The sequence below is a fragment of the Panulirus ornatus genome, chromosome 3 (assembly GCF_036320965.1).
Source record: "Panulirus ornatus isolate Po-2019 chromosome 3, ASM3632096v1, whole genome shotgun sequence".
Classification (NCBI taxonomy): Eukaryota; Metazoa; Arthropoda; class Malacostraca; order Decapoda; family Palinuridae; genus Panulirus; species Panulirus ornatus.
The window spans coordinates 72,905,019-72,932,499 of NC_092226.1; the positions used below are offsets into that span (position 1 = coordinate 72,905,019).

Genomic DNA, 27,481 nt, shown 5'->3' on the forward strand with positions numbered 1-27,481 from the left:
GTTGTGTCGTTACGAAAGCATTTTTTGATTATTTATTTCCCTGCCTGGAGATAAAACAATTAGTTTCTAGATATGAAATCTAGGCATTTAAATATAGTCTTGTCGATTTACCAGTTTATTTTAGAAATCAAGGGTTCCGTATCATTACTGTGGCATTTGTGTGCCAACACAATGTGCATGTTAGATTCAAAAGATTCAGTTTGATATTGATTCATGAGAAGACAATTTTCTCAATTACTTATGAGTTCTACACATTATAATTCAAATTAGAGGAAATTCGTCTTAGAATTCTTAGTAAATATTAGAATTCTATGGAGGTTGCGTTTGTCGTATTACTTCATCGCATTGTGTTAGGTTGAGGTTGAAATGAGGACACATCTCTACTTTTTTTTCTAATGGATGTACACATTGTTTAGATTATGATTCTATTACAGACTTATTACCTTCAGCTGCGAATTCTTGACAACCTATATTTGGAGAGCATTGGTGGCAGGGGGGATTGAGATACTTTTAGCACTATGCATGCCATCGGCATAATTTGGACTGTGAAACCAATTACGACTTCACTAAGAAACATTTAGCATTTTCTCTACCAAGAATAACAAATAATTTTATAAACATTTTACTGGATGTGAGAGAGCATGTCACTTTTAACACCCATTTAATTAAGCCATTCATCCTTAATTTTCCAATGGAAAACAGAGTGGTGTGTAGCTTGCTTATTTGCAAACATTCATTATATAGATTCATGAATATTTATATGTTAAAATGACGTTTCAGTACATTATAGATTATGAATGCGGCAGTCGTAATGAAATCGGCCAAGGTATGCATAGTTACAGTTTACAGATTAGCTGTAAAGAGGATTCAGTATTTCATCAGTTTAATCAATCTTATGTCAAGAGAATGAACAGTTCTCATAAGTGTGTGATACCACATTTTCAGTTCTGGTAAAAATTCGCCAAAAGGTGTGTGCGCTAAGTTTAAGCGTGTGATACCGGAGGTGTTCGCTGGTTGTGTTTGCTACCTGGCTGAAGGTGCTAGTTGGCTTGACAACACCTTTTGTTTAGAGGTGGGTGGTCCCTTACCTGGGATAGGCCAGCAAAAATCATTACGTGTGCAGCTAACGTTGCGTGGTATCATAATCTAGGTAAATGAGTGCTTAACTGGCATTCCACACTTTATTGAACTGCGGTGATGAAAATTGTGTCAGAGAATCTGTTTCACTGTTAGTAGGAAAGAACTGAAATGCTTCTTGAGTCACTAAGGGTAACGTAGGATGTAGTCACTGGACGTATGAATTGCTGGAAAGGACCACTTATTAATCTGGTAACTGTTAACTTCAGCAAAGCGGTGAGTTTAAGTGGTAATTTTGTAGTTTAAGGGTTCAACATAAACTGTAGAAGTATCATTGATTTCGTTTTGCAGTGTTATTAGATTGTTATTAGAGTGAAACGAGATGGCGTGTGCGTGATTTAGCGTTGTATATATATATTCTTACCCCAACAATTAAGGGTTAAGTGGTTTTCATAGGCTTAGTCTAGTCATGTCTGACTGGTGTTTGTCAAGTCTGCCTTTAAATTTGTCTGTAGTACTGACATTTTTATATCTGGTAGATTGTTCCATTCAGATTCTGTTCTCAGACTTGGTAAATTTTGTCTCAACTGTAGCTTGAACTTCTTTTTGTATAATTTCAGTGAATTCCATCCAAATGCCTTAATTTTGCTGGTTTGAGGAAGACTATACAATTAGTTTCCTCTTCACCTGAAATTTTGTATGCTTTAGCTAATTAGATTCTTTCTTATTCTTCTCTTTAATGATTGTAGGTCTCAGAACTTGACATATCTCACAGCATTAGTTTTGTAGCAGAAAAATAGTTTGATGGCTGTATGTTGGACACTCCAAAAAAAGCAGTATCCTATTTGCAGTGCAGTGATCAGTCTTGAACTTAGCATTCAATTTGCGGATAGATGAATCACTTGCATAGTACTGTAGCGTGAATCCTTTTCTATCTGTTGGGCCGAAAGTTTTCCATACAGGTCTCATTATTCGCTTTCCAGGCACCTTTGATACACTGCTTTGTTGGTTTCTTGTTATTGCTTATCAGTATTCCCATATCCGCTTCAGTCTCATCATTTTACTTTTCCTTTCTTCTTCCAGTGTGCATCTTTTTGCACTTTCCAATGTGAAAGTTTGGAAGCCAGCCTCTCAGCCAGTTGCTTAACTTGTCCACGTTTGCTTGTTGTGTGATGTTATCCATGATACTGTTATTCCCATTCCAGATTTTGGTGTCATCTGCAAACATCTTCAGATGACAGTTTACAATTTAAGGTATGTCATTTACGTACATTAGAAACAAAATATATCCCAAAGCAGACCCTTGTGGCACTGTGCTCCCTACCCCACTCATCAGAGAATTTTCCATGTATTTAAACTCCAATTTTTCTGGTAGGTAGAAAGCCTTAAGCAGTTTAGAACCTTGTCTTGAAAACCATATGCTTGTGATTTATGGAGTAACCCTTTATGGAGAACAGTATCAGAAGCCTTTTGGTAATCTAAAAATGCTGTGCCAAATGCTATGTTTTGTTTTCAGAAGTTTCAAGCAGTTTAGTAAGGCAGCTTACATGACAAGTCTATGTTGCATTGCAAAAATATTTTTGAACTAAAAACGAAATACAAGTTTGTCACCAACTATAGACTCAATTATTTTCCCTTTGGCATTGTTGATACTTTGTCTTAAATGACATTGTCTTAAATTGCCTACACTAAAACTGTTTCCTTTCTTAAAAAGTAGTGTTATGTGTTTGTGTGCATTCTGAAGGGTGTTTTCCTCATCTTATGACATCGAAAATATTAAATGAAAAGGCTTGGCTTATCCATGAATGCCTTCTTGAAGTAATTATGAATGTATCTTGTCTCAAAATTTGTTGTCCTTGACAAAATTGTCACTGATTTATTCTTCAAAATATGGTACTTCCTAATTTTATTCACTAATGCAGATTTGAAAGAATCATTCCTCTTTACCGCAGCATCTTCGTCTTCTGTTTGTAAGCTATCTTCCAACTCTGAGTCTCTCCTGCTGGTTTACCTTCACTTTATGCTTGTCATAGATGTGACCACATCTTTTTTCTGGGTTGACACTTGAAAGCATTGTTAAGACTCCCTAAATTCTAACTTTGCCATATTACAAACATCTTAGGCAATGACAGTAGATAAGACAGTAACAGAGAGGGTTAAGGGAAAATGTGTGGTACATTATTGTAAAAGTAGATGAAACTCTTAGAAAACGAAAGAACCTATGAAAATCTCACCAGGATTTCCTCAATGGATAACACTGATATTGCATTTACTGTTATTTGAAAAATGCTTGACTAATGGTCTTGTGTTTACGTCTGGTTGCATGGAGTCCATGTGCATTTGTATTCAGTCAAATGCACAGAAACACATACCATTGCATGAATGTGTTTCAGCACACATATTCCTTCAAATGGCATGACACAGTAGACGCCATTAATTTTTCAGTATTTCAAGTATAACTTTGAAAGTAAGGTCAATGGGGACCCATAGGTGAGGTTAGGGGAGGGCTTCCAAAGTTCTTATGATTTCCAGAGGGATGTCACCTACTTTGTCAGGCAGCTTTTTTCCCTTATCTTCATAGCCCTCCTTGCTTTTTATGCAGTGACTAATCATATTATACATCCCATGTAGATTTTTCATTTGTGGAACCAAGGTACAATTTTACATTAGGAACACCACTGAAATAACTTATGGATTTGCAAGAAATGCTTATCAATGGACTCTTTACATTTAGTACATGATTTAGACTGGTGTTGTTTGATTTAGAGTATTGTTTTTATCTTATGATAATGGGTGAGAATGTGTAGGGTTATGAGAGCAGCTGAAAATGCAGGGTTCATTATTGTGAAAATAGGTGAAGGGTCTGTAGAAATCAACAGAACCGAAATGACAACCAAGTATTTTATTTTTCAGTGTTATTTTCGTAATATGTGGGGTCAGTAAGTTCTACATTGCGTCAACTGCCGAATAATGCAAACAGACAAGGAACGGAATGTTTGTAGTTGTGCCATTGCTCATAATACCCAAATCACTCATTTCACATGATATCCAGCATCATACCACATTAATGGTAGTATAGTTTTCCCATAAATCTCAGATTTTATTTGAAAGTATGTGAGATTTCATATGCTCTGTTGATTTTTACAAATCTTTGACTTACTTTTTTTAATGATTAACCCCAATTTATTCCTGATCTCCATATCACAGCTTATCACTTTTATTACTAGAGTGATTTACTGAATCAGTGTTAGTGTAAATCTATTTTGTTAAGGGCTAGGAATCTATTGGTATATATTTCTGTCAAATCCATAAGTTATTTCTGTTATCCTTTAAGGCAATGAAAAATGTACCATAAATAAATTAATTGCCTTGTGATTTCTTTTCTCAAAATAATTGATTAGTAGGGTGGCTCACTTGATTTGATCATTTTCATCTGAAATTCAAAAACATGTTCTAATTCATTTCTCTTTGTATCCAAAAATTATTTTTTAAAGATTTGCTCCAAGAATAATTTCATTAATTTCAAGGAGAGAATGCTTGAAAGAAATGATATTTAGATGCATATTTGTTTGTTTGCTTTACCATGAGAGGAAGCATACAAATGTCACTGATGTAGTATTTTTATGACTAGATCCCTAAGAAAAGTTTGAAGAGATTTCAGTTGGATCTGCTTGCTTTTAAATGTGTATGTTTTTCATTAATGCTCTACATTCCTGTGTCTTCAAAGCTGGCCCTGCTTTCACAAAAAAAATTCCTTTAGATATTTTAACTTGATTAAGAGTCAACTGCCCAGGCATGTTGGTGTTATGATAACTATTGCTATGAATTTTGTGAGTATTCAAAAGCTTGACTTATCACAGCCCTGAGCTAAACAGTTATCACTGATCTTTTTGTAAAATTTACATCATTCATGATAAATGAAGGGGTCTTTTTTTCATACCTTATTTCCATCATAGAATTAGTCATTTCCTATATCTTAGTAGCAACATATGAATGGAAGGAACACAATCAGTATTCATATGTAAGTTACTTCCCATGCACTACTGTACTCTTGGATTTATTAACCTACCCCTCAGCAGAGAGTTATCAGGATTCCCACTTGAAGTAAAATTTGAAAAGCACTCATCTTGCCCTAACATGTGTACTCTCCATGTCACTTCATTATTTAGTATGCAGATTATTAAATGTTTATAGTTTAAATAGAATTTTGATTAGCATTTCAGTCACTTGCATTTTTCACAATCAGGAAATGGTTGTTTATGGAGGCATTGCTATAATCTAGATGTAAAACAATAATTTATGTTTTATGAACCTTGCCAAAAATTTGAGGATTCAGTCAGAAACATAGGGATTAACTTTTGTTTTCTTGTAGTTGTAATGTCATTATCATTTATATGATTAGATATCAAACAAAATCAAAGTTTAGAAAGTACATTTGTCCACACTTCTGAAATAAAGATTTTATGCATTAAACATGTAGCATGAAATTTTGTTTTCAAGAATTTTCTGGTCTTTGCATTTTCTTAATTATTTCTCAGTTCATTCTCTATGTCCACTACTTCCTAACTGATGATATGTTTTCTCATATTTTTCTTGGCACTTTTTTTTGCCTAGTTTCTGGTTTTGGACTTCCCTCAGATTTCAGAGAACTAATCTGTGTAAGAGTATTGTGGCCCTCTTGGCAGTTGCTTTATCTCTCGATGTTCTTTCCCTCAGTTTAAGGCAGAACGAGGACATCCTTTCTGATTTCATAACTTTCACCTGATTTTGGCAACCAGCCTCATTTCATTCTTTTGGACCATTTCCTTTCTTAACAATATAACAATCTGAGTATGCTTGTGTGTGTGTGCATGCATGCATTTATGAGTATATTTTTGTATACAGTTTTGATGTTCTTTGTATTTGTGATCATGTTCTTAAGCTGTATAATGTTTCATTTGTTGGATAATTCACTCCAATTTTCAAGTAGTTACAGGTTGAGTGCAAGTTTGAAATTGTTTTTACTGCTTTTATTGCCTTGCTCTAAATACAGAAATCAGCATACATGATATCAGTAGACAATTTGCTAATTCCTTATTGCTAGAAAGTACAGTATTTCAAGATTTACATTTTCATTCCAGACCAAAATTTTGCATCAAGGAGTTGTTCTTACCTGCTTCAAGCTTAATGATTAAAGTTGTGGACTTGAAATAGGCTTCTGATTGCATGTACATGTAACCAGTAACATGTTCAACCGAAGTATCTGAGGTAAATTTGCATGAATATTGTACAAGTATGTTGCAGTTGTTAGGTGAGATCAAAAGATCTTGTATGTATTAGTAACTCCATGTATGTTTGCTCTTTTCATTTTTTCCATAATTAAATGACTAAACAAATCTTGGTAAACGATTAATTTAGATGGGCATATTTTACTAGGTAGCATATGTGGTTTTGCGAAAGCCTGTATCACTCGGTATGCTTGGTTTACGATGTTCGCTAAGGGACTGTGTAAATGTATATAACTTCATCTGATTTTTAATGATGTAAGAATCATAATTTATTGTCTTGCTATTTACTCAACTGAAAGTTGTCTTTGTTAATTTTCTTTTCTCCTTTGTATTTTTTTTATTGTAACTTCTGTATTGGATATAACTGTTCTAGATAGTCTGTTTTTTATATTATTTCTGCACATTTTAGCTGTCACATTCAACTTTTGCATATGAGGGGGTGAGTCCTACCAGAACTCCTGAGGTGAACAAGACATGTATGCTGTTGTTATAAGATTTACTGTTTGATGTAGATTATAGTGCATGTCATTGTTAATTAGAGTGAAATCCAAAGCCTTCCATCTCATTAATTTTCCTGGCATCACCTTTCTTCAGCCTTCCCTTTCTCTGCACTGCAATGTTGCTGCTTTCTCTCTGTTCTTTAGTTTTCCTGTACTGTCCGCATGTGTCCCCACCTCCAAGGTTTGGATCCAGTGGCATGTGCTTGGCTGCTGCTTCCCACAACTTCTGCATGGAGACTAGCCAGGCTATGAATAGTTGTTACAATACCATTTTTTTTTTTTCTGGAACAGCTAAGCTGTGAATTCTGTTTCTTTTGTCTTCTTTTTATGTAACCTTTCTTTCTTGAAGAGTCAGGTTTACAAGCACTTGCAGAGCCCTGATTAATTTTTGCTTTATTTCTCTTCAAATTTTTCCTATCACCTGAGATGACCTTGATTGGGGCATATTATGTGTATGTACCACGTTCGTCACTTTGAAGATTAAAATCTCACCATTTTAAGTAGATAATAGAGAAGTTACATTATCCACCACCAAATACAAGTTTATTGCACAAGGTCAAGAGATGTGTACTGCCATGTAGGCATAAATTATACTGGTGTGAGATGCAGGGAGGGAGCCTTGCTGAAATTGAGACGTGTTATGACCAGATGATGTATTGGAGAGATTGATGCTCACCTCTAACCATAAAATACGCCTATACTCCCACATCTTGAGAAATATGGACTCAGGGTATGCTGTTTTCCAGGTACATGTATGACCAAAGAACACCAAACATCATAATACATGTATGTTTATTTGCAGATGCACTTGTGATTGCTATGACAAGAAGAATATTGATTTTCTTCTAAAATATTTTTATGTAATTCATTGAGTTTTCTTTTATAAATTTGTTCTTTTATTATTGTCGGTGACTGTATGAGGTACTCATGTATTTTGGTGAAAATGAATTCAGAAATGTGGATGTTTATTTGCAGTGATTACTTAAAATTGTTGTGTTATTATCCTTTGGAATTTCATTGTTTTTCTCTGTTGTTTGTTTATCAAGTGCATCAATATTTTATACATGGTTATTCATGGCCCATCAACTCATATATACATATTTATATAAGTGCTCATATACATACATATACATATCAACATATACACCTATATATACATATCTATACACATGCACAGACATACATGTATACACATGTACATACTCATATTTGCTTGCCTTCATCCATTCCTGGTGCTACCCCATCCCACAGGAAACAGCATCGTTTCCCCCTGCTTCAGTGAGGCAACACCAGGAAAACAAAAATAGGCCACCTTCGTTCACACTCAGTCTCTAGCTGTCATGTGTAATTCACCGAAACCACAGCTCCCCATCCACATCCAGGCCCCACAGACCCTTCCATGGTTTACCTCAGATGTTTCACATGCCTTGGTTCAGACTATTGAGAGCACATTGACCACAGTATACCACATCGTTCCAATTGAGTTCACTCTATTCCTTGCATGTCTTCCACCCTCCTGTATGTTCAGGCCCCAATCACTCAAAATCTTTTTTCACTCCATCCTTCCACCTCCAATTTGGTCTCCTGCTTCTCCTTGTCCCCTCCACCTCTGACACGAATATCCTCTTCATCAACCTTTCCTCACTCATTCTCTCCATATGTCCAAACCATTTCAACACGCCCTCTTCTGCTCTCTCAACCACACTCGTTTTATTGCCACACATCTCTCTTACCCTTTCATTACTTACTTGATCAAACCACATCGCACCACACATTGTTGTCAAACATTTACAACACATCCACCTTCCTCTGTACAACCCTATCTATAGCCTATGTCTCACAACCATATAGTATTGTTGGAACTACTATTCCTTCAAACATACCCAATTTGCTCCGAGATAACATTCTCCCCCTCCACACACACACACAGTTTTTTTCATACATGTTTGCCATTTCCCGCGTTAGCGAGGTAGCGTTAAGAACAGTGGACTGAGCCTTTAGATTTTTTTTCAGTTCACCCTGTAAACGTTTAGGTTGACCAAGGACTTGTATTTCATCTTTAACATTGAGCCATACATTGTGGTTTTGATGTTCCTTTTTGAAGGGCTCAGCACTTGATTCAACATCAACACTAGTACTCTACCTGTGACCTTTGTCAGCTGAAATACCATACCTTTTGCAAAAATTTTACAGCCAATCTGTGAGGGCTGCAAATTACTAGTTTCAAACAAAATAGCAAACTTAAGCAGTTTCCTCTAACATCAGTTCATTCTTTGGTATGCTACAAGTCCTTTTTTCTTTTTTTTTTTTCACTCAAACACAGCCTTGTCACCTTCATAACCCATTCTCATACTGCTCTTGTTTTCATTCTTTATCTGGCAGAGGTCTATATTTATAGAGAGCTTAAGAAGGTTTTTCTTAGACAGAAGCTTTCTTTAATATATGCCTCTCTATCATCTGCTTGACCAACTTGTTCTTCTTGAGTTTCTTCTAAATCTCAAGCTTGGTCATCAGGGTTAGCCAGGTCTTCTCTCCTTTTCCTTTTGAAGCGATGTCTGGAGCTTGGTAGGCATGGTAATGGAGCCCCGTATTCACTACACCATTACTGGGAGGAAGGAGTTGTTTGCATATATATAGTATAGCACCAGTAGCCAGTGTCATACCTACAGTTCATATGACCCTATGCATTCAATGAGTGTATAATGTTACCTGTTGTTTATTCAATGTGTCAGAATTTATTTGTGAAACAAATCTTGTGACTCACATTAAGGTGAGGATATTATATCTCTGGCAGCATAATACTCTCTTGGAAATCATATGATTTACTGCCTCAGTTACCCCATGCTGTTGAGAGTGGGGAGATGCAAATTTTGCGTGGTGTCTTGGATGATGCTATTCCTCTTCTAGTAAACAACCTTGGATCAATGGAAGAAGGTCCATATTTTTGTTTGGAAGTAAGAAACTGTCTACAAACAAGATTTAAAGATGTACTGGTTGGGCCGTTGGGCCGAGTACACCATCTGGATGCCTTTTGTCATTCTCTGTCAAGCTATATATCTCTAATGCCCATTCCTTCTAGGAACTCCCATCAAAAGGGATGGCCATAGCAAAAGAGTCTCCACTTATCCTTGTCCTTACGTGCCTCCCTTGCATACACAATTCCATGCATTCTTCCCTCATTTGTATCTATCCAGTACCCTCCCTCTCTGTTTGGCCCTGTCAGAGGTGGTCATCCTCTCACACCAACTCTTTTAAATCATAATATCAAACAGTCTCCTTGTGAATGCCATCTTTCATTCTTTCCTTATGCCCAAACCCCCTCAAAATATTACATTTCACCCACTCCACAATTCATTCCTCTTGTGTTCCTTGTCATGCCAAATCTCTCATACACCTTCTCATTATTTTCTTTGATTCAATCACGTCATAACACCTGCTCTTCCCATGCAGATTTTATCAGAGCAGTTTGGTAAGAGAATTTAAGGTAAGGGGAAATGAACTGTGTTGCTGGTTTTAAGTACCCAAATTACAAATGCTACTATCTAGAGCCTCTCCAGCTCCATTGTAGAGATGAGTAGATTTAAGTTGTATAGACTTTCCTTTACAAAGTAGAATGTCTCTCAACACAAACAATGATCGTTTTCAGTACTTTAACAGTATAATGCCATAATTAAATGTCGTTAATGTAAGAATCCTCTGTTATATGACTTGGCATGTGTGGATATGACTTTTCTAGAAGTTAATCATTATTTGATGTGCTGCTTAATAACTTTTGTGGGGGCTAACAATTGTTTCCTGTGTTTGAAAGAGTCCTGAGTGGCTAACTCTCTTAGAAGATACATTCCAGAATTTACAGGTACTTTGTCAGGGTAGCTAGTCTTTCCTTGTTGATTGTCAGCGTCTGTCTACCTTGACTGGATTGGAATGTTGAGCATGAAATCTTCAAGCACAGTATTATTGATTATGCCAAAAGTTCTATGAATATTTTCTTACAGAGAATGGGTAGATATTTATATTTGTGGAAGAGAAGAGACCTGGTGATACAACTGTATTAGATACATAAAATATTTCATTTTATTCAAGATTATGTCAAGTAATATTCCAGTATATCTACAGAATGATACGTGCATATATCCCCCGCTACCGACAAGTAGAGGGTGAAGGAGGCAGGAGCCATTATGTTTATGTTGTAGAAGTTTGCTACATGGGACGAGTCCATAAGATTGAAAAAAGATATTCTGCTTTCCACACTCTGTATAAGGAGGTAATATGCTCTGTATTTCATATTTTTTGAAGGTTTGTGTTGATTTCATTGAAATTTATGGTGAGCAGTAGATGAATATATTTTTCTTAGTTAATTCATTTTAAAATCAATCTTTTACATGCATAATCATTTGAATAGATGAGTGAATGATTTTTGGGTATTGTAGTCTGAACATTCAGGAGGATGAGAGGCTTATGTTAGGTAGAAAAACTGTAGCAGTGTGATTTATTGGAAACTGCATTCTCACTAGGCTTCAACTTTTTTTTGCAGTTGATCTCTTCATCCTATCCTATTAACAGTGGTGTTCCCCAAGGTGCTCTTCTGTCTTTACCATCTTTCACTCTTTTATCAATGACCTTTTGAGAAGTGCTATTCAGCCTTTACTACTGACTCTTTCTATTTTCTTCAGCTTCCAGTAGCTCACCCTGCTTTGACTCTTTCCTCATATCAGATTTGTATATCAGCTGATTATTGTATTCATAATTTAGTTAAGCTTAATTCATCTAATTTTTTTCTTACTGCTCTCAAATTCTTTCAGGTTAACCTTATATATTTTCTATTCTTTAGTACAGACGTTTAACTTTTTCAGTACATGTGATGTTTATGAATTCACTAATCTTCCTTGAAAACTCCATATCCTTGAAGTATTTAGATTTGCTATACAAAAGTTAGATCTATTCCTAAATGAAGCACTGCTCACTTAACTGAAGAGGGGAGGTTGTTTTTCATCCACCTTTCATCTTGACAGAGTTTAGTCAAAAGCATTTTACCTTGTCATCTAACTCTCCCTCACTCTTTGCCACAATATTGCCTTTTTCATTCTTTTCAGAGATATAACTTGGGTTTCAGCTCTCAGGAGTTGATTGTTTAAGTATTTCCTCTTCTGTTAGTTTATACAATACCTGAATGGCCTCTATATTCCATAGGTGTTCTGTGAGATATGGCTGATTTGATGTTTGTTTCTTTTCTTCCACAGTTAGACTTTACCTCATAAAGTTTATAACAGCTTCTATAATCTGTCTACCTTTAAGAGGGAAATAGCAATCCCTTTGAAGTTCTTTCATTAGGCCTTTCCTTTTTTTTATGCATTTAAGTTGGGTTTTCAGAAAGCCAGATATATAATAGATTGGGAGATCCTGTACATTAATGAGAATGGTCATCTTGGTGAGAGACCTAGTTGGTTTGGATATAGGTAGATGGTGAAGGATTAAGTTTAGCTGAATGATGTGTGTTGGAGTAAAATTAGAGAAAGGCCTAAGGTAGGTTTGAAGGACTGAGGTAGTATGAATGTGAAGGAGATATTGTGGTGGACAGATTTATGGAAGTTTGATTATGTAAATGAAGTATTTTATGAAGAAAAATTTAGAAATATGTTTTAGTTATAAAGTGAGATTCTGAAGAGAATACCTTGCTGAATAACAGTAGAATGCGTATAAGATATATTACAGACAGATAAGCTTACCTGCATATCACTTATTTGTTTTCCTTTCTAGTTGCGTAAAATCTACCCAACAGCGGAGTTTCCTCCCAAACGTCTCCGAAACTCAACTCCTAAAGTCTTGGAAGCACGTCGTGCAGGCTTAGAACTGTGGGTACACTCTATTCTACTTTTCCAGCCAACTCCACCGGCATTACTATCATTCCTACAGGTCCATAATTACCAGCCATCTCATCAAGAGTAAGTGATTAGTTGTTTTTTATGATTGTTAAGGATGTAAAGTACAAAATTATTATGCATAAGTATTACAGAGGTATAAGTTTGTTGAGTATTCCTGGGAAATTGTATGGGAGGGTATTGATTGAGAGGGTGAAGGCATGTACAGAGCATCAGATTGGGGAAGAGCAGTGTGATTTCAGAGTGGTAGAGGATGTGTGGATCAGGTGTTTGCTTTGAAGAATGTATGTGAGAAATACTTAGAAAAACAAATGGATTTATATGTAGCATTTATGGATCTGGAGAAGGCATATGATAGAGTTGATAGAGATGCTCTGTGGAAGGTATTAAGAGTGTATGGTGTGGGAGGCAAGTTGCTAGAAGCAATAAAAAGTTTTTATCGAGGATGTAAGGCATGTGTACAGGTAGGAAGAGAGGAAAGTGATTGGTTCCCAGTGATTGTCGGTTTGCGGCAGGGGTGCGTGATGTTTCCATGGTTGTTTAATTTGTTTATGGATGGGGTTGTTAGGGAGGTGAATGAAAGAGTTTTGGAGAGAGGGGCAAGTATGCAGTCTGTTGTGGATGAGAGGGCTTGGGAAGTGAGTCAGTTGTTGTTCGCTAATGATACAGCGCTGGTGGCTGATTCGGATGAGAAACTGCAGAAGCTGGTGACTGAGTTTGGTAAAGATATGTGAAAGAAGAAAGCTGAGAGTAAATGTGAATGAGAGCAAGGTTATTAGGTAGGGTTGAGGGACAAGTCAACTGGGAGGTAAGTTTGAATGGAGAAAAACTGGAGGAAGTGAAGTGTTTTAGATATCTGGGAGTGGATTTGGCAGCGGAGAACCATGGAAGCAGGAGTGAGTCACAGGGTGGGGGATGGGGCAAAGGTTCTAGGAGCATTGAAGAATTTGTGGAAGGCGAGAACACTATCATGGAAAGCAAAAATGGGTATGTTGGAAGGAATAGTGGTTCCAACAATTGTACATGGTTGCGAGGCGTGGGCTATAGATAGGGTTGTTCAGAGGAGGGTGGATGTGTTGGAAATGAGATGTGTTTGAGGACAATATGTGGTGTGAGGTGGTTTGACCGAGTAAGTAATGAAAGGGTAAGAGAGATGTGTGGTAATAAAAAGAGTGTGGTTGAGAGAGCAGAAGAGGGTGTATTGAAATGGTTTTGTCACATGGAGAGAATGAGTGAGGAAAGATTGACAAAGAGGATGTATGAGTCAGAGGTGGGGGGGAACGAGGAGAAGTGGGAGACCAAATTGGGGGTGGAAGGATAGAGTTAAAAACAATTTGAGCGATCGGGGCTTGAACATGCAGGAGGGTGAAAGGCGTTCAAGGAATGAAGTGAATTGGAACGATGTGGTATACCGGGGTTGACGTGCTGTCAGTGGAGTGAACCAGGGCATGTGAAGCATCTGGGGAAAACCTCGGAAAGTTTTGTGGGGCCTGGATGTGGAAAGGGAGCTGTGGTTTCGGTGCATTATACATGACAGCTAGAGACTGAGTGTGAATAAATGTGGCCTTTGTTGTTTTTTCCTAGCGCTACCTCGCACGCATGCGGGGGAGGGGGGGTGTCATTTCATGTGTGGTGGGGTGGCGACGGGAATGAATAAAGGCAGCAAGGATGAATTATGTACATGTGTAAATATTTATATGTCTGTGTATGTTTGTATATATATGTATACGTTGAAATTTATAGGTATGTATATGTGCATGTGTGGATGTGTCTGTAGATACATGTGTATGTGGGTGGGTTGGGCCATTCTTTCGTCTGTTTCCTTGCACTACCTTGCTAACGCGGGAGACAGTGACAAAGAATAATAAATGAATAAATAAGTATTTTAAGCAAATCAATTTATTTATCATTTTTAAAGAGTTCATGTAAGTTTTGATAAAGGGAAGGCTAAAATTCATTTTGGTTAGGAATCCCGGTCTGCCTCTTAAGCTTCTTGAAATAGCCAAACACCATTATTACCTTCCTGTCTATTATTGATGTATTTTTTCACATCAAGAACTCTTAGACAAATATTAGCAACATACATTCATACATTCAGCTCTCTAAGTTATTTTCTTCATCATTTGTTACACATGACGGCTAGAGGCTGAGTGTGAACAAATGGGGCCTTTTTGTATGTTTTCCTGGCGCTACCTCGATGAAGCACGGGGTAGTGATGCTGTTTCCTGTGGGATTGGGTAGTGCCGGGAATGGATGAAGGCAAGTAAGTATTAATGTGTGCATGTATGAATATGTATATGTCTATGTATGTGTATGTATATGTTGATATGTATATGTGTATGTATGTATCTGTGTAGTTATGGGCCTTTTATATATATATATATATATGAGTGGGTGGGCCATTCTTCGTTTGATTCCTGGCACTACCTCACTGACATGGGAAACAGCAATTAAGTATAATAATAATGTTACAAAGGCAAAGGGGATAAGAGTGAGTGCTCAAATTACAGAGGTATAAGTTTGTTGAGTATTCCTGGTAAACTATATGGGAGGGTATTGATTGAGAGGGTGAAGGCATGTACAGAGCATCAGATTGGGGAAGAGCAGTGCGGTTTCAGAAGTGGTAGAGGATGTGTGGATCAGGTGTTTGCTTTGAAGAATGTATGTGAGAAATACTTAGAAAAGCAAATGGATTTGTATGTAGCATTTATGGATCTGGAGAAGGCATATGATAGAGTTGATAGAGATGCTCTGTGGAAGGTATTAAGAATATATGGTGTGGGAGGCAAGTTGTTAGAAGCAGTGAAAAGTTTTTATCGAGGATGTAAGGCATGTGTACGTGTAGGAAGAGAGGAAAGTGATTGGTTCTCAGTGAATGTAGGTTTGCGGCAGGGGTGTGTGATGTCTCCATGGTTGTTTAATTTGTTTATGGATGGGGTTGTTAGGGAGGTAAATGCAAGAGTCCTGGAAAGAGGGGCAAGTATGAAGTCTGTTGGGGATGAGAGAGCTTGGGAAGTGAGTCAGTTGTTGTTCGCTGATGATACAGCGCTGGTGGCTGATTCATGTGAGAAACTGCAGAAGCTGGTGACTGAGTTTGGTAAAGTGTGTGGAAGAAGAAAGTTAAGAGTAAATGTGAATAAGAGCAAGGTTATTAGGTACAGTAGGGTTGAGGGTCAAGTCAATTGGGAGGTGAGTTTGAATGGAGAAAAACTGGAGGAAGTGAAGTGTTTTAGATATCTGGGAGTGGATCTGTCAGCGGATGGAACCATGGAAGCGGAAGTGGATCATAGGGTGGGGGAGGGGGCGAAAATTTTGGGAGCCTTGAAAAATGTGTGGAAGTCGAGAACATTATCTCGGAAAGCAAAAATGGGTATGTTTGAAGGAATAGTGGTTCCAACAATGTTGTATGGTTGCGAGGCGTGGGCTATGGATAGAGTTGTGCGCAGGAGGATGGATGTGCTGGAAATGAGATGTTTGAGGACAATGTGTGGTGTGAGGTGGTTTGATCGAGTAAGTAACGTAAGGGTAAGAGAGATGTGTGGAAATAAAAAGAGCGTGGTTGAGAGAGCAGAAGAGGGTGTTTTGAAATGGTTTGGGCACATGGAGAGAATGAGTGAGGAAAGATTGACCAAGAGGATATATGTGTCGGAGGTGGAGGGAACGAGGAGAAGAGGGAGACCAAATTGGAGGTGGAAAGATGGAGTGAAAAAGATTTTGTGTGATCGGGGCCTGAACATGCAGGAGGGTGAAAGGAGGGCAAGGAATAGAGTGAATTGGAGCGATGTGGTATACAGGGGTTGACGTGCTGTCAGTGGATTGAATCAAGGCATGTGAAGCGTCTGGGGTAAACCATGGAAAGCTGTGTAGGTATGTATATTTGCGTGTGTGGACGTGTGTATGTACGTGTGTATGGGGGTTGGGCCATTTCTTTCGTCTGTTTCCTTGCGCTACCTCGCAAACGCGGGAGACAGCGACAAAGTATAAAAAAAAAAAAAAAAAAAAAAAAATAATGTTACTTAATACGTTACTGAGCTAGTTAGAATATCTAGAAAAGGAATGCATCTTTGAACCAGTCTGATCAATTACAAGAGGGATCCCATCCTGTTTGCATTGAAGGAATATTGAAATATGAGGAAAAGGCTGTCAGCAACAGAGCAAGTAGTGTTTAAGTGAGCTTAGTATATATGAAGAATAATAAATTTAAAAGAAAAACATGCAAAGAGTATGACTATGATTCATACTGCTTATATTTTTAAAAAGTGCATTATATGGTGAATGTTAATGTTAAACCTGCCACTAAATGTTTACTGGCAGCTTTTAACATAAGGTTTATGTCAAGGATGCTATTTGCAAATAGCCATGAAGACTATACAATATTTTGCTTTTATGTACTACGTAGTTGAAGATTAATTCAGGTAGATAATTTGACCATAGTAAGAATTGAACTTCATAGCACATGTTCACAGGATTCAAGAAAATTTCATTATTTGCCCCCAAAAATTAACATTATCATTTTGAATCTTTGCACTTTCCATTTCAAACTTTTCCATTTAGAATATTTACTGCTCAGAAACAGCAGTTTTGGAAATTTTGGTTGTCAAAAAAATTAACATTCTATAAAGTTTTTTAAATCCTTCACTGAATGCTTGCTGATGTTTCATTATGAACTACAAAAGTTGGAAGATCAGAATCATTCCCAGTAACAGTTTTAATAACTTCTTCATGTTTTGGAAGTGTAGGAATAATATTCATAGATACAGTTTACATTTAAACACATTGAATTAATCACTCGAAGCTCCAGAGTTACACCTGTATGGTGATAAGCTGCTTTAGTAAGCAAAATAAGACCTTTATAATCAGCTTCATCTTGAAGAACAGTTCGCTGTAGTTTGAATAAGCATGTAACTTACTACAGTATTATAGGTAAACAATCTATCTGGCTATACCTCTGATGCCTGTTCCTCCAGGAACTCCCATCACGGGGGTGGCCACAGCAAAGAGTCTCCACTTATCCCTGACCTTACATTCCTTCCTGGCATACACGATTCCACATATTCTTCCCCCATTTCTTTCCCTCCATTACTCTTCCACTCTGTTTCTTGATATCACAGGAAGACTTCCTGTATCACCAACCCCTCTAATTGTAATGTCATGCACTCTCCTTGTAAACTCCCCATCTTGCATTCTTTCAACATGCCCAAACCATCTCAAAGTATTTTTCACCCACTCTTCTACTCCAAAATTTATTCCCAGTGCATTCTCTGCCATACCATATCTCTCATACACTCCTTGATTACTTTCCTTATTCCATCTATTCAAACCACATGCACATCGCAAATAGCTCATTTCCACAGCATGGATGGACATTTCCCATGTCACATATGGGGCGGCCATATCTCTTCTGTGATATTCTAGGCCTCTTTTACTGTAATATCCCTTTCAATATTTTACCTTGCTTTATAGAGAACAGATTGTTCCAGTGCTCTAGATTTGACTTTGTGCAATGTAGACAATTGTGTCATTCATAATTAGAATTTTTTCACTTAAATAATGCTAGCTTGCTTACACAGCTGTGTTCACCTCCCCCACTGTTGCCCATAACCTAAAAGAAGTACGTTCATCAAAAGTTGTATGTTTGAATGCTTTTCAGATCATTGATTGAATAATTAGTCATTCATATTAGGACAGGTGTTATCAGATTCCACTTGCAAGTAAAAAGTCACCTTTGACAAGGCTGTATTACTGGGAGTACAGTTTTGTTTATGAACTTCTAAGTTCTTTAGGAATATACATTTTCCCCTTTACACAGCATTGGGCTGCAGAAGTCTTCAAAAAGATGCCTTGGATAACACCAGGACTTTAATAGAAATTGATTTTGGGGTGATAATGAATTAAGAAGGGATTACATAAAGTACATATATAAGAGTGATTATGAATTAGGAAGGGATTACATAAAGCACATATATAAGGGTGATTATGAATTAAGAAGGGATTACGTAAAGTACATATATAATTCATTATGCTGTCCATAAGTTTACTGATGGTAATAACTATCATTAAGTATGGTTTCTTCATTTTTTAACTTGCACAGAAAAAATACTGAAACAGATATTGTGTTTGAACTTGAATCAGTCATGCAGTATGGCCATGTGGTCCTCCCACAATCTTGTGAAAGGCAGTTTGAATGCAGTAACCATCATTTTAGTTCTTATCAGATGGTGGACATCGGGTATGATTCCAAGAGTATATCCATGCTGCTGATACTATGCACTTTCCAAAAGATAAATTGTCCGTCATTTTTCTTATTTGTTGATAACATATGACCAAATTGACACTTTTTGTTTTCTGTGCTGGAAATAACAAACCTTACTTAAGAAATATGAAGTGGTTAGGTTGAGGTTTAGGGGGTAAAACTCCTTGATTGTTAGGTTTTTCTTGTAGTTAGGGGTTAGTTTTGGTTTGGTTTCTTTTTAATTAGTTTAACCCCCACCTTTATTATGTAAAGGTCCCTCCCAGTTTTCTTGAGGGTCAAACATCATTGGAGCTGGTAAAGTTGTTGGTACCTCTCAGTTTCCTAAATTTTATTTTACACTCTAATTGTGTTTTCATCAGCATGAACTACTTTCTTTTTCATGTTCATCTTTTTCTGGCTCTGCAAAGTAGCATCTAGAACAAACAAATGAGAGAGGAATAATACTCCTATGATGTTTTCTGTTCCTTAGACTTTGTTGATGCTAATGGGAAGGAGTTTCTACCCTGTTCCCACCCTTCTTAGTTGCCTTTTGCTTCTTTTGCTAAGTGCAGTTGTGTGGATAGTATCGTTTTTCTCCCACCTCCAGGGAGTATTGATGAAGCACATGTAATAGGAAAGAGTCCTCAAGATTCTTGGAATTTTACTAGTTTTCAACCCCACATTCCTTGAAGATGAAGCTTCTGATAGTTTCCATCCATAATCATAATGTCCATATACAGAAGCATTCTATTGCCTGCATGTTCCCACAACTGTGATGGGCTTATATTGTCTCAGACATGCTACAGTTGAAGAAAGATCTTTTCGGAACCAGTTGTTCAGACATAACTAAGTTTTGTTGGATCAAAATGTATTATGAAACTTTGTTTTTTAAGTAATGATTTTGATTTAGCATTAAGGCTGTAATACGTGATATAATTTTTCATCAGTTTGTGCTATTAAGCAGGATACTTTTTCCTCATTTAATTTTGTAGAGGACAGCAACATTTTACATTTACTTGAATCATGTTCAGGATAGCTGCATTTTACTGTACTTTATACAAGTTCATTCCCATAGTAACAGTAATTTTACAAGAACAAAGATATCATGTGATTTTTTAAAATTGCAATTGTCCTTTCTCTTAAACATGTTACATCCATAAAAACAAAAGAACTTTGGTTGCATTACACATTCTTGACAAACTGCTCATTCTTTTTCAACCACATTTATGCCATCATCTATTCTTACACATGTTCAACTAAGACCTACTAGTAACATTGTATCGTGTTATTTTTACCTTTTTAAGGGCTGACTTTGGCATTCAGTACATTCCTTTGTACTCCGTACGAAGGCAGTTCATCTCATGGATCTTTTGAATTCCCTTTATCTTAAGTCCTTTGATACCTGAATCTTCTTTTTACCTAAGTGCAGAATTCATGGCTACATCCCCTCTTCAATTTGTTAATCACCCTATTCTTTCGTGGACAAAGTTATTGATATTTAGCACACTCTTTGTCTTTTCATATTCCTAGTTGACTGAGCAAAAATGATTAGAAACTAGAATGAGATGACTAAATGATGAATGGAAGTAATTAGAAGCTGTAAATATTTGTTAGGAAGTATGTTCTACCTATACCATATGCATATAGAATAAGGTAGTTTAAGATGCGTCTTATTATACACGTATATACACAAAACAGGCTCGTAACTGATAACATAGGACTTGCTGGCCTTTGATGGTGTTTTCTGCTGAATGAACTAAGGCTTTTTATTCATTTCAGTCAGGTAAATTACAGGCAACCAACTGGAAATCCTGTTTTCAGTTGCCCTGTGTAAAAAGAAATCTTTTCCTTTATTTGGCACGAATTACCTCCTTATATTGAGGAATATATGGCAGCGCTTTTTGACATGCAGTTTTCAACCATACACTCCGATCTTTGGCAGTGTAGCTACTCGGCGCTTTTTAGCGAACGCCGTTGCATTCGACGTCATCGTCGACAAAGAATATTCTGTTTTTAACACTTTTTTTGTTTTGTGGTGCTTTTATTGACTATTTTTTTAGTGCCTTTACCGACCATTTAAATGTAAATACAATTTTTGTTAAGTGTGTCTACGCTCGTAAAATGAGTTGGCAACAGTGCATGGTGCCTTGGCCTTGAGTTACCTTGTGTATGGTATTATACGTTGCCGAGCAGTTACACTGTATGTTCTTTGTGATCACTGCCCCCTTGTTCATCCCAATTCGCACGTAAGTGTATTTACAGATCCACTATGAGAGAGCGTAGAGTACATGGTACACTTTTGCAATTTTCTCTTGTACTAGAAAGAACCCTTGAACTTGTTCAAAAGCGGTCGACACATTCCACACCATTAAAATCTCCCGCTTTCAGGATCTGCTTGCTTGGCATCTCTCATGTATTGTAATAAAGCATAGATTATGAGTGTAGTATTAATATTACGGTAATCCAGAGATACGCGTGATGTATTATTATTATTATTATTATTACGGTAATCCAGAGAGACGACGCGTGCTGTTGTGTACATTTTTTTTTTTCTTTTTGCACCGGGTGTGTATCAACAGCTTAATGATTAGTTCACTCCTGTCGAGGTAATATGAATCCTGCAACCTGATTGGTCGAGTGATAATCAGCCGGCGCGGCAGATGATCCCCCCCCCGAACAAGGTTGCCATCTCGCCTTAACAATGTGCATGGGTTTTAGTATCTTGTGTTATTGTAGAGTATTATTACCTTTATAACTTTTCCCCTATGTAAAGATGTAAGGTTGACGGAAAGGTCCGTGGTTGTTAACCCGGTCCCAGATTTGTTTGTTGACGTTATAACTAATATTATCAAAAGTTTGTTATAGGGTGATTTTGATGTGGAGAGAGGGTTAAATATACCTATGCGAGGCAGAGAATTGTTTGTTGACAGTCAACATACTGGGATCCATGGAGACTTGTTGCGAAATATTTCGCCAGTTTCATTATTACTCGTCACATACTTTTTTGACAGTATTATTTCGTTTTACTATAGATGTCTTGCTTTAAGCCTCATCTTACCTGCATTTCAACATCGCTGAGATAAAGTTGAAATTTTTTTTTTTTTTACTGAATATTTGCACGACGACGGAATAATATAAAGAGTGACCGATACATAACGCACAGAGCGTATGATAGCAACGATATACGTCACAAATGTTCAGGAAGTCTGGTGTAACGAACCGTCCGTGACACGCTGTTTCGTCTGCTCCCCCTACTAGTGAGAACTAGTTGAGTCTGGTGAGTAAGTCTTATTCCACACAAATGTGAAAGACCGGAGTTATCCATGCATGGGTAAGGGTTGTCCCAGGGCCAGAATAACCGTCATGTCGGACAGAGCGTCCTGGAGGGAAAATTCGCTGGTATGTTTGTGCCACGTTTTCCCTTTGGCGTGTGAAGTGTTACCTGTTCTTCATGTCCCTATTGATTATTGTTAGTCATTTGTGTCTGTGATTATGTGGTGAATCCAGCGATACGTCATGAGAACGGCTGTTGTGAATGCAATTACTGTTCAATGTGATGTTGTATCTATAGTTGCGCGATTGAAAGCTAGAAATTACGGTGTTTGGTAATAGAAATGATGAAATATGTATTTTCTCCGCATGTTAAGCACACACTATGTTACTGACGAACAGTCAGCAAGTTCAAGGCCAGTGAAATGCCTCGTAAATTATACTTTGCCTTAACTTTCTAAGTTCTTTCGTTTTAAGTGATGTACGTAACAAATCACAGTAAATTCAAGGTGAGTTATGTGCCTCTCATGATAACCGACTACACTGCCTGCCACGTATACTCTAACGTTAACACTCGCTTGTGTGTTAGGGATGTTGGCTTTGACCCACCACCATGGTTGTCGTGCAGTTTATTGCCTGTTGTCCTCCACATATTCTGTTATTAAAAGTTTATCCTCGTGAGAGAAAGGGCCTCGTTCACAAATTAAGACACGGTAATTTGGTTAACCTTTGAATATGACATCGTCCACTCTGTTGGTTGTCACTTGCACTTAATGATCGCATTAACCAAGGGAACTTACAGGATTACCTGCCAAATAAACCGTTCTGAAATATTCATATTATGGGAATGGCCCTCTCCACCATACTTACTTCACCAGTGTTACAGTTGATTATCGGCTAGTTGGCACTGTTGTCAAAAAGTACGTTGGCGACGAGTCCATTTTCTCCAGTTTTCACTCGCTGAATTTATCATTTCCCCAGACTTTTTCAGTTATTGAGAGTCGTGTCATTGTCAGATATGATAAGCATATAATCATTTTTGTTCTGAATCCATCGGGTTACCAGGGAAGCACTTACCCGTTGCCATCTTAATCAAAGTAGTGGCTTAAAACAGGAAACCCATCAGTCAGATATGATAAGCATATAATCATTTTTGATTGTTCTGAATCCATCGGGTTACAGGGAAAGCACTTACCCGTTGCCATCTTAATCAAAGTAGTGGCTTAAAACAGGAAACCCATCAACCTTACATAATCCCCGAGCTCGTGTAAGGTTACCATGACCTACCTCAGCCGTAACTCACAAGGTGGCGGAGGTAAAGACGATAGTGATTAAACTATACCAGTCGGCAAAATATCGTGTGACCCACCTGTGCCGACGGATTGGTTGAATGAGGACTACGTTTAGTGCTGAGCTGTAATTTAACTAATACGTATGCCTCTGTGTGCTTTGCAGGAGGGTGAAAGGCATGCAAGGAATAGAGTGAATTGGAACGATGTGGTATACCGGGGTCGACGCGCTGTCAATGGATTGTCCTAGACAATCGCATGCTTACCAAATGGCGTCCTAGCTACGTCTCTTCATTGTATATCAACTGACTTATAATTCTCTCTTGTGTCTCCCCTGATGTGATTATTACACGAAAGTGCACTTGGGAGCTTATCGTGTTTCATTTTCCCCGTGGAGTCGTAGGAATATATGTTTGTAATTAAGGAAAATATTTATTCCAAAATATGTTATTAATTTTTACTAATTTTGCACCGACAACTTTCTATAATGTTTTTTCTCTTCTGCAGATGTGATGATAGCGGGTATGAGGGAAGCCCTTCTCACCAGCCTGTCCTCGTTTTTCCCCGTGATCCATATTTAACAGCCCACAATAATAGTACTCGAACACTCACTAGCTCTGTCACAAAGGGTGTTCTTACAGCACTTTATGACCACAGCTTTCGCATGCCAACTTGAAAGACAACACGACTGTGGTTTACTCATATAGCAGGATTCATCTGTAATCTTAGTTGTGTACCATGTAAATTTGAGACTAAATCTAGGTGAAATTGGACTGTAATAAGTTTCATGCAAGGAGTGTGATTTACACGACCAGGATAAGGGTAAATGTAGCTGTTGTAAAATTACTGACCTCTTTTCATCGCAGTAAAATTGTTAAAAGTTGAAACTGCACACATCATCATGGAAGTTAGGCGGTTAGGTTTCTGGCAGTGGTCAGTGTTTGGAGTGCTTTGGCTGGCCTATGGGTCGACTTACTTATTGAGGAAACCCCTTGGAGTGATCAAGGCAGACTTGGAGAATGGGTTGAACGTCAGTGCTGCTAACCTTGGATGGGTGGACACAGCATTACTCTTACCTTATGCTGGAGTCTCCCTTACTCTAGGGTCTCTTGGTGACCGCCTAGGACCACGTATAACCATGGCAGGGTGCCTTATCTTTGCAGCTGCTGCCACAGTTCCCATGACTGTGTGTCAGTCCTTTCCCCCTTTATTAGTATTGCTTGCCTTCAGTGGAGCTAGCCAAGCTCTGTGTTGGCCTGCTTGCTGTGCCTTATTAGCACAGTGGTTTTCTGATGCTTCACGTAATTCTGTTTTTGGAATGTTTGGCACATGTTGTTTTGTGTTTGGAATGGCAGGCACTGGTCTGGCTGTATACTTACAGGCAGCTTATGGATGGCGTGCCGTTTTTTTGCCTCCAGCTGTGGTAGTAACCATTTTAAGTGTGTTTGTGTTTGCAGTAGGTCGCAGCCCGAGTGAGCGAGGTTTGGTAGTGCCAGGTAGGGCAGCTAACCAGCAAGTGCCACAAACCAAAAACACAGACAATAAGATGTCCATGATGGCAGTATGGAAGATAGCCCTTGTGCCAGAAGTGTCCATGGCTATGTTTTGTGTAAAGTTCGTACGTTATGCCCTCATGTTTTGGCTACCTCTTTACCTTCTGCGTTCCCTTAATTACTCCCAAGTCAATGCTGGCTTGGCATCCACTGCTTTTGAAATAGGTGGTATTTTAGGCAGTGCATGTGTTGGTATTGTGGTAGATCGGTGGATGGGAGGTAGGGCCATACTAACCAGTGCTTTATCTGTGGCTGGATCAGCGTTGGCTCTGTTGGCTTTTGTGGTCACAGCCTCATGGGGCCCAATTTTTCATGTCATCTTCCTTGCACTTGCTGGTGCTTTGAATTGTGGCCCAGATATTCTGCTCTGTGGCTCTGTATCTGCAGACATTGGTGAGCGGGAGGGAGGAGCAGCATCAGCAGTAACAGGAGTAGTGAATGGTATGGGGTCATTAGGAACTGTATTAGAGGGCCCACTTGTGTCTTTAGTGGCAGCATGGTTTGGATGGTCATCAATGATACCCCTTATGATCTTGTTGTCATGTATTGGAGCCTTGGCCACTTTCCGTGCTAATGTTATTCACTCTCGCATTGAAGGTCGAGTCAAACTCACTTCTGTGGACACATTGCCATGAAATCCATTGTCTTCTTTTAGTTGTACCATGTGACACACCTTGTGATCCCTCTTTGTCATGTTTTGGAGCCAAGGTCGCTTTTCGTGTTAATATTGTTCTCTCATATTTAAGATTGAGTCAGAATTTACTTTTGTGAAGTTTGTAATAATATTCACAATCTGAAAGTCTTTTCCTGTTATTTATCACTAAAGGTCACCTGTTATTTGACCTCACCAACTGTTGTGTATGCACCTGCCATGATGCTGTAAAATACATATTAACTTTTTTTTGAGCAAATTTGTGATTCATTTGATTATTGAGGTAAGTGTGAGTACCAGGTATACATTGATATGAGTGTCAGTTACTGTTAAATCAGAATTATGATTATGAATTCAATTGGTTGAGCTCAGCATGACTATATAGAAATGTAGTTTTCAGTTATGTTGGGACTGTCTCGTGATGTAGAATGTGTAACCTTAATAATTATTAGTAGCTTAGGAAATGATATCTATAATGTTACTAATATTTGAGCTATATATACAATAAGTGTCTTTGGAAAAAGTGGTGGTATTCTAGATTGTATTTAGAGTGGGGGCTTGACGTTAAAAAAACCCTCAGAATATGATGTTACACAGTTACTATTAGTTGCTGTTTCAAAGGTTTGTATTGTCAACTCGTCTCCAGGATACTTGGAATCCCAGCCTTCTTGCCTGCCTGCAGAATTATATACCTAAAATGTGCATATCTGCTCTTGGTCCACCTCATGTAAATGGGAAAGATTTTAAAGATAATAAGTTTTCATACATCTGTCATTTCTCGCATTAGCGAGGTAGCTTTAAGAACAGAGGACTGAGCCTTAGAGGGAATATCCTCACTTGGCCCCTTTCTCTGTTCTTTCTTTTGGAAAATTAAAAGAATGGGAGGGAAGGATTTCCAGCACCCCGCTTCCTCCCCTTTGAGTCGCCTTTTATGACACGCAGGGAATATGTGGGAAGTATTCTTTCTCCCCTATCCCGAGGGATAATAATAATAGATATTTAAAAATATTAGCTAGATACATCCATATTATGCTTTGATGTTATAGATAAACTTGACATAATAGGGCAGTTGTATAACCACAAATGTTTATTCTGTCATACTTCCCTGAATGAGTACACAGATTGGGTTAATTCTGCACTGGTGTGACTGTGATGACAGACAAAGATGATGGTAATTTAGACATGTATGTAAGGTAGTTCATTAGTTTGATCATTAAGACAAAACTTCGAGGTTCCCATAGACATTCAGCAAGTTTCTTTTATAGATATGAAAATTCATTTTGAATATTTGCAAAATGTATGATTTTTGTAGTAAATTTTGATATGTTTCTTTTGTGTAATAGTTTAGTAGAGATGGCTTCATTGTCTGTGTGTTGCTTAAGTTGCAGCATTTACAAGAGTTACCTCATTCACATTTTTGTAACATAGTCGATTTTTTAACTTTTACAGAAAATAGTGATCTCTTTACATATTTATTTGAACAATTGCATTGTTGAACATGATTTTTGCAAGATTAAATTTTTTCTGAAAATTTTGCATGTTTAAAAAATACCTGTCAGTTCTTGCTAAACATGAAATCAGAATGCTTGTTTTAAGCTTCAAACTTAATTAGAATGCACTTTGAATATGATTAGGAACATAGGTGATTTATATTAAAATGGCTTCAAGGTTGTGTACTCTTATGTAAACAACAGAAGCCTCTTGGGTTGCTCAGTCCATACAATAAATTAACCTCTCATACTGATTTCATGATTCAAGTTAG

At 37.7% G+C, this 27,481-nt stretch overlaps 2 protein-coding genes across 2 annotated transcripts; both read left to right on the plus strand.

Moving 5' to 3' along the window:
• Positions 1-1,053: 1,053 nt before the first annotated feature.
• LOC139763451 (sorting nexin-24-like) lies at positions 1,054-27,251 on the plus strand. The gene is made up of 5 exons (XM_071689515.1): positions 1,054-1,150; positions 2,283-2,331; positions 10,961-11,108; positions 12,602-12,786; positions 24,022-27,251. The coding sequence occupies exons 2-5, from the start codon at positions 2,312-2,314 to the stop codon at positions 24,188-24,190; spliced, it is 522 nt and encodes a 173-aa protein (XP_071545616.1). The 5' UTR covers positions 1,054-1,150; positions 2,283-2,311; the 3' UTR covers positions 24,191-27,251.
• On the plus strand, positions 24,416-25,702 carry LOC139759608 (uncharacterized). Its single transcript, XM_071681928.1, has one exon. The coding sequence runs from the start codon at positions 24,416-24,418 to the stop codon at positions 25,700-25,702; it is 1,287 nt and encodes a 428-aa protein (XP_071538029.1).
• Positions 27,252-27,481: the final 230 nt, after the last annotated feature.

Coding starts and splice junctions, on each gene's coding strand:
- LOC139763451 (XM_071689515.1), top strand. CDS start 2,312: ATGACAGTTTACAATTTAAG. Junction 2,332..10,960: donor ATGACAGTTTACAATTTAAG/GTATGTCATTTA, acceptor GTATATCTACAG/AATGATACGTGCATATATCC. Junction 12,787..24,021: donor TACCAGCCATCTCATCAAGA/GTAAGTGATTAG, acceptor TCTCTTCTGCAG/ATGTGATGATAGCGGGTATG.
- LOC139759608 (XM_071681928.1), top strand. CDS start 24,416: ATGGAAGTTAGGCGGTTAGGTTTCTGGCAGTGGTCAGTGTTTGGAGTG.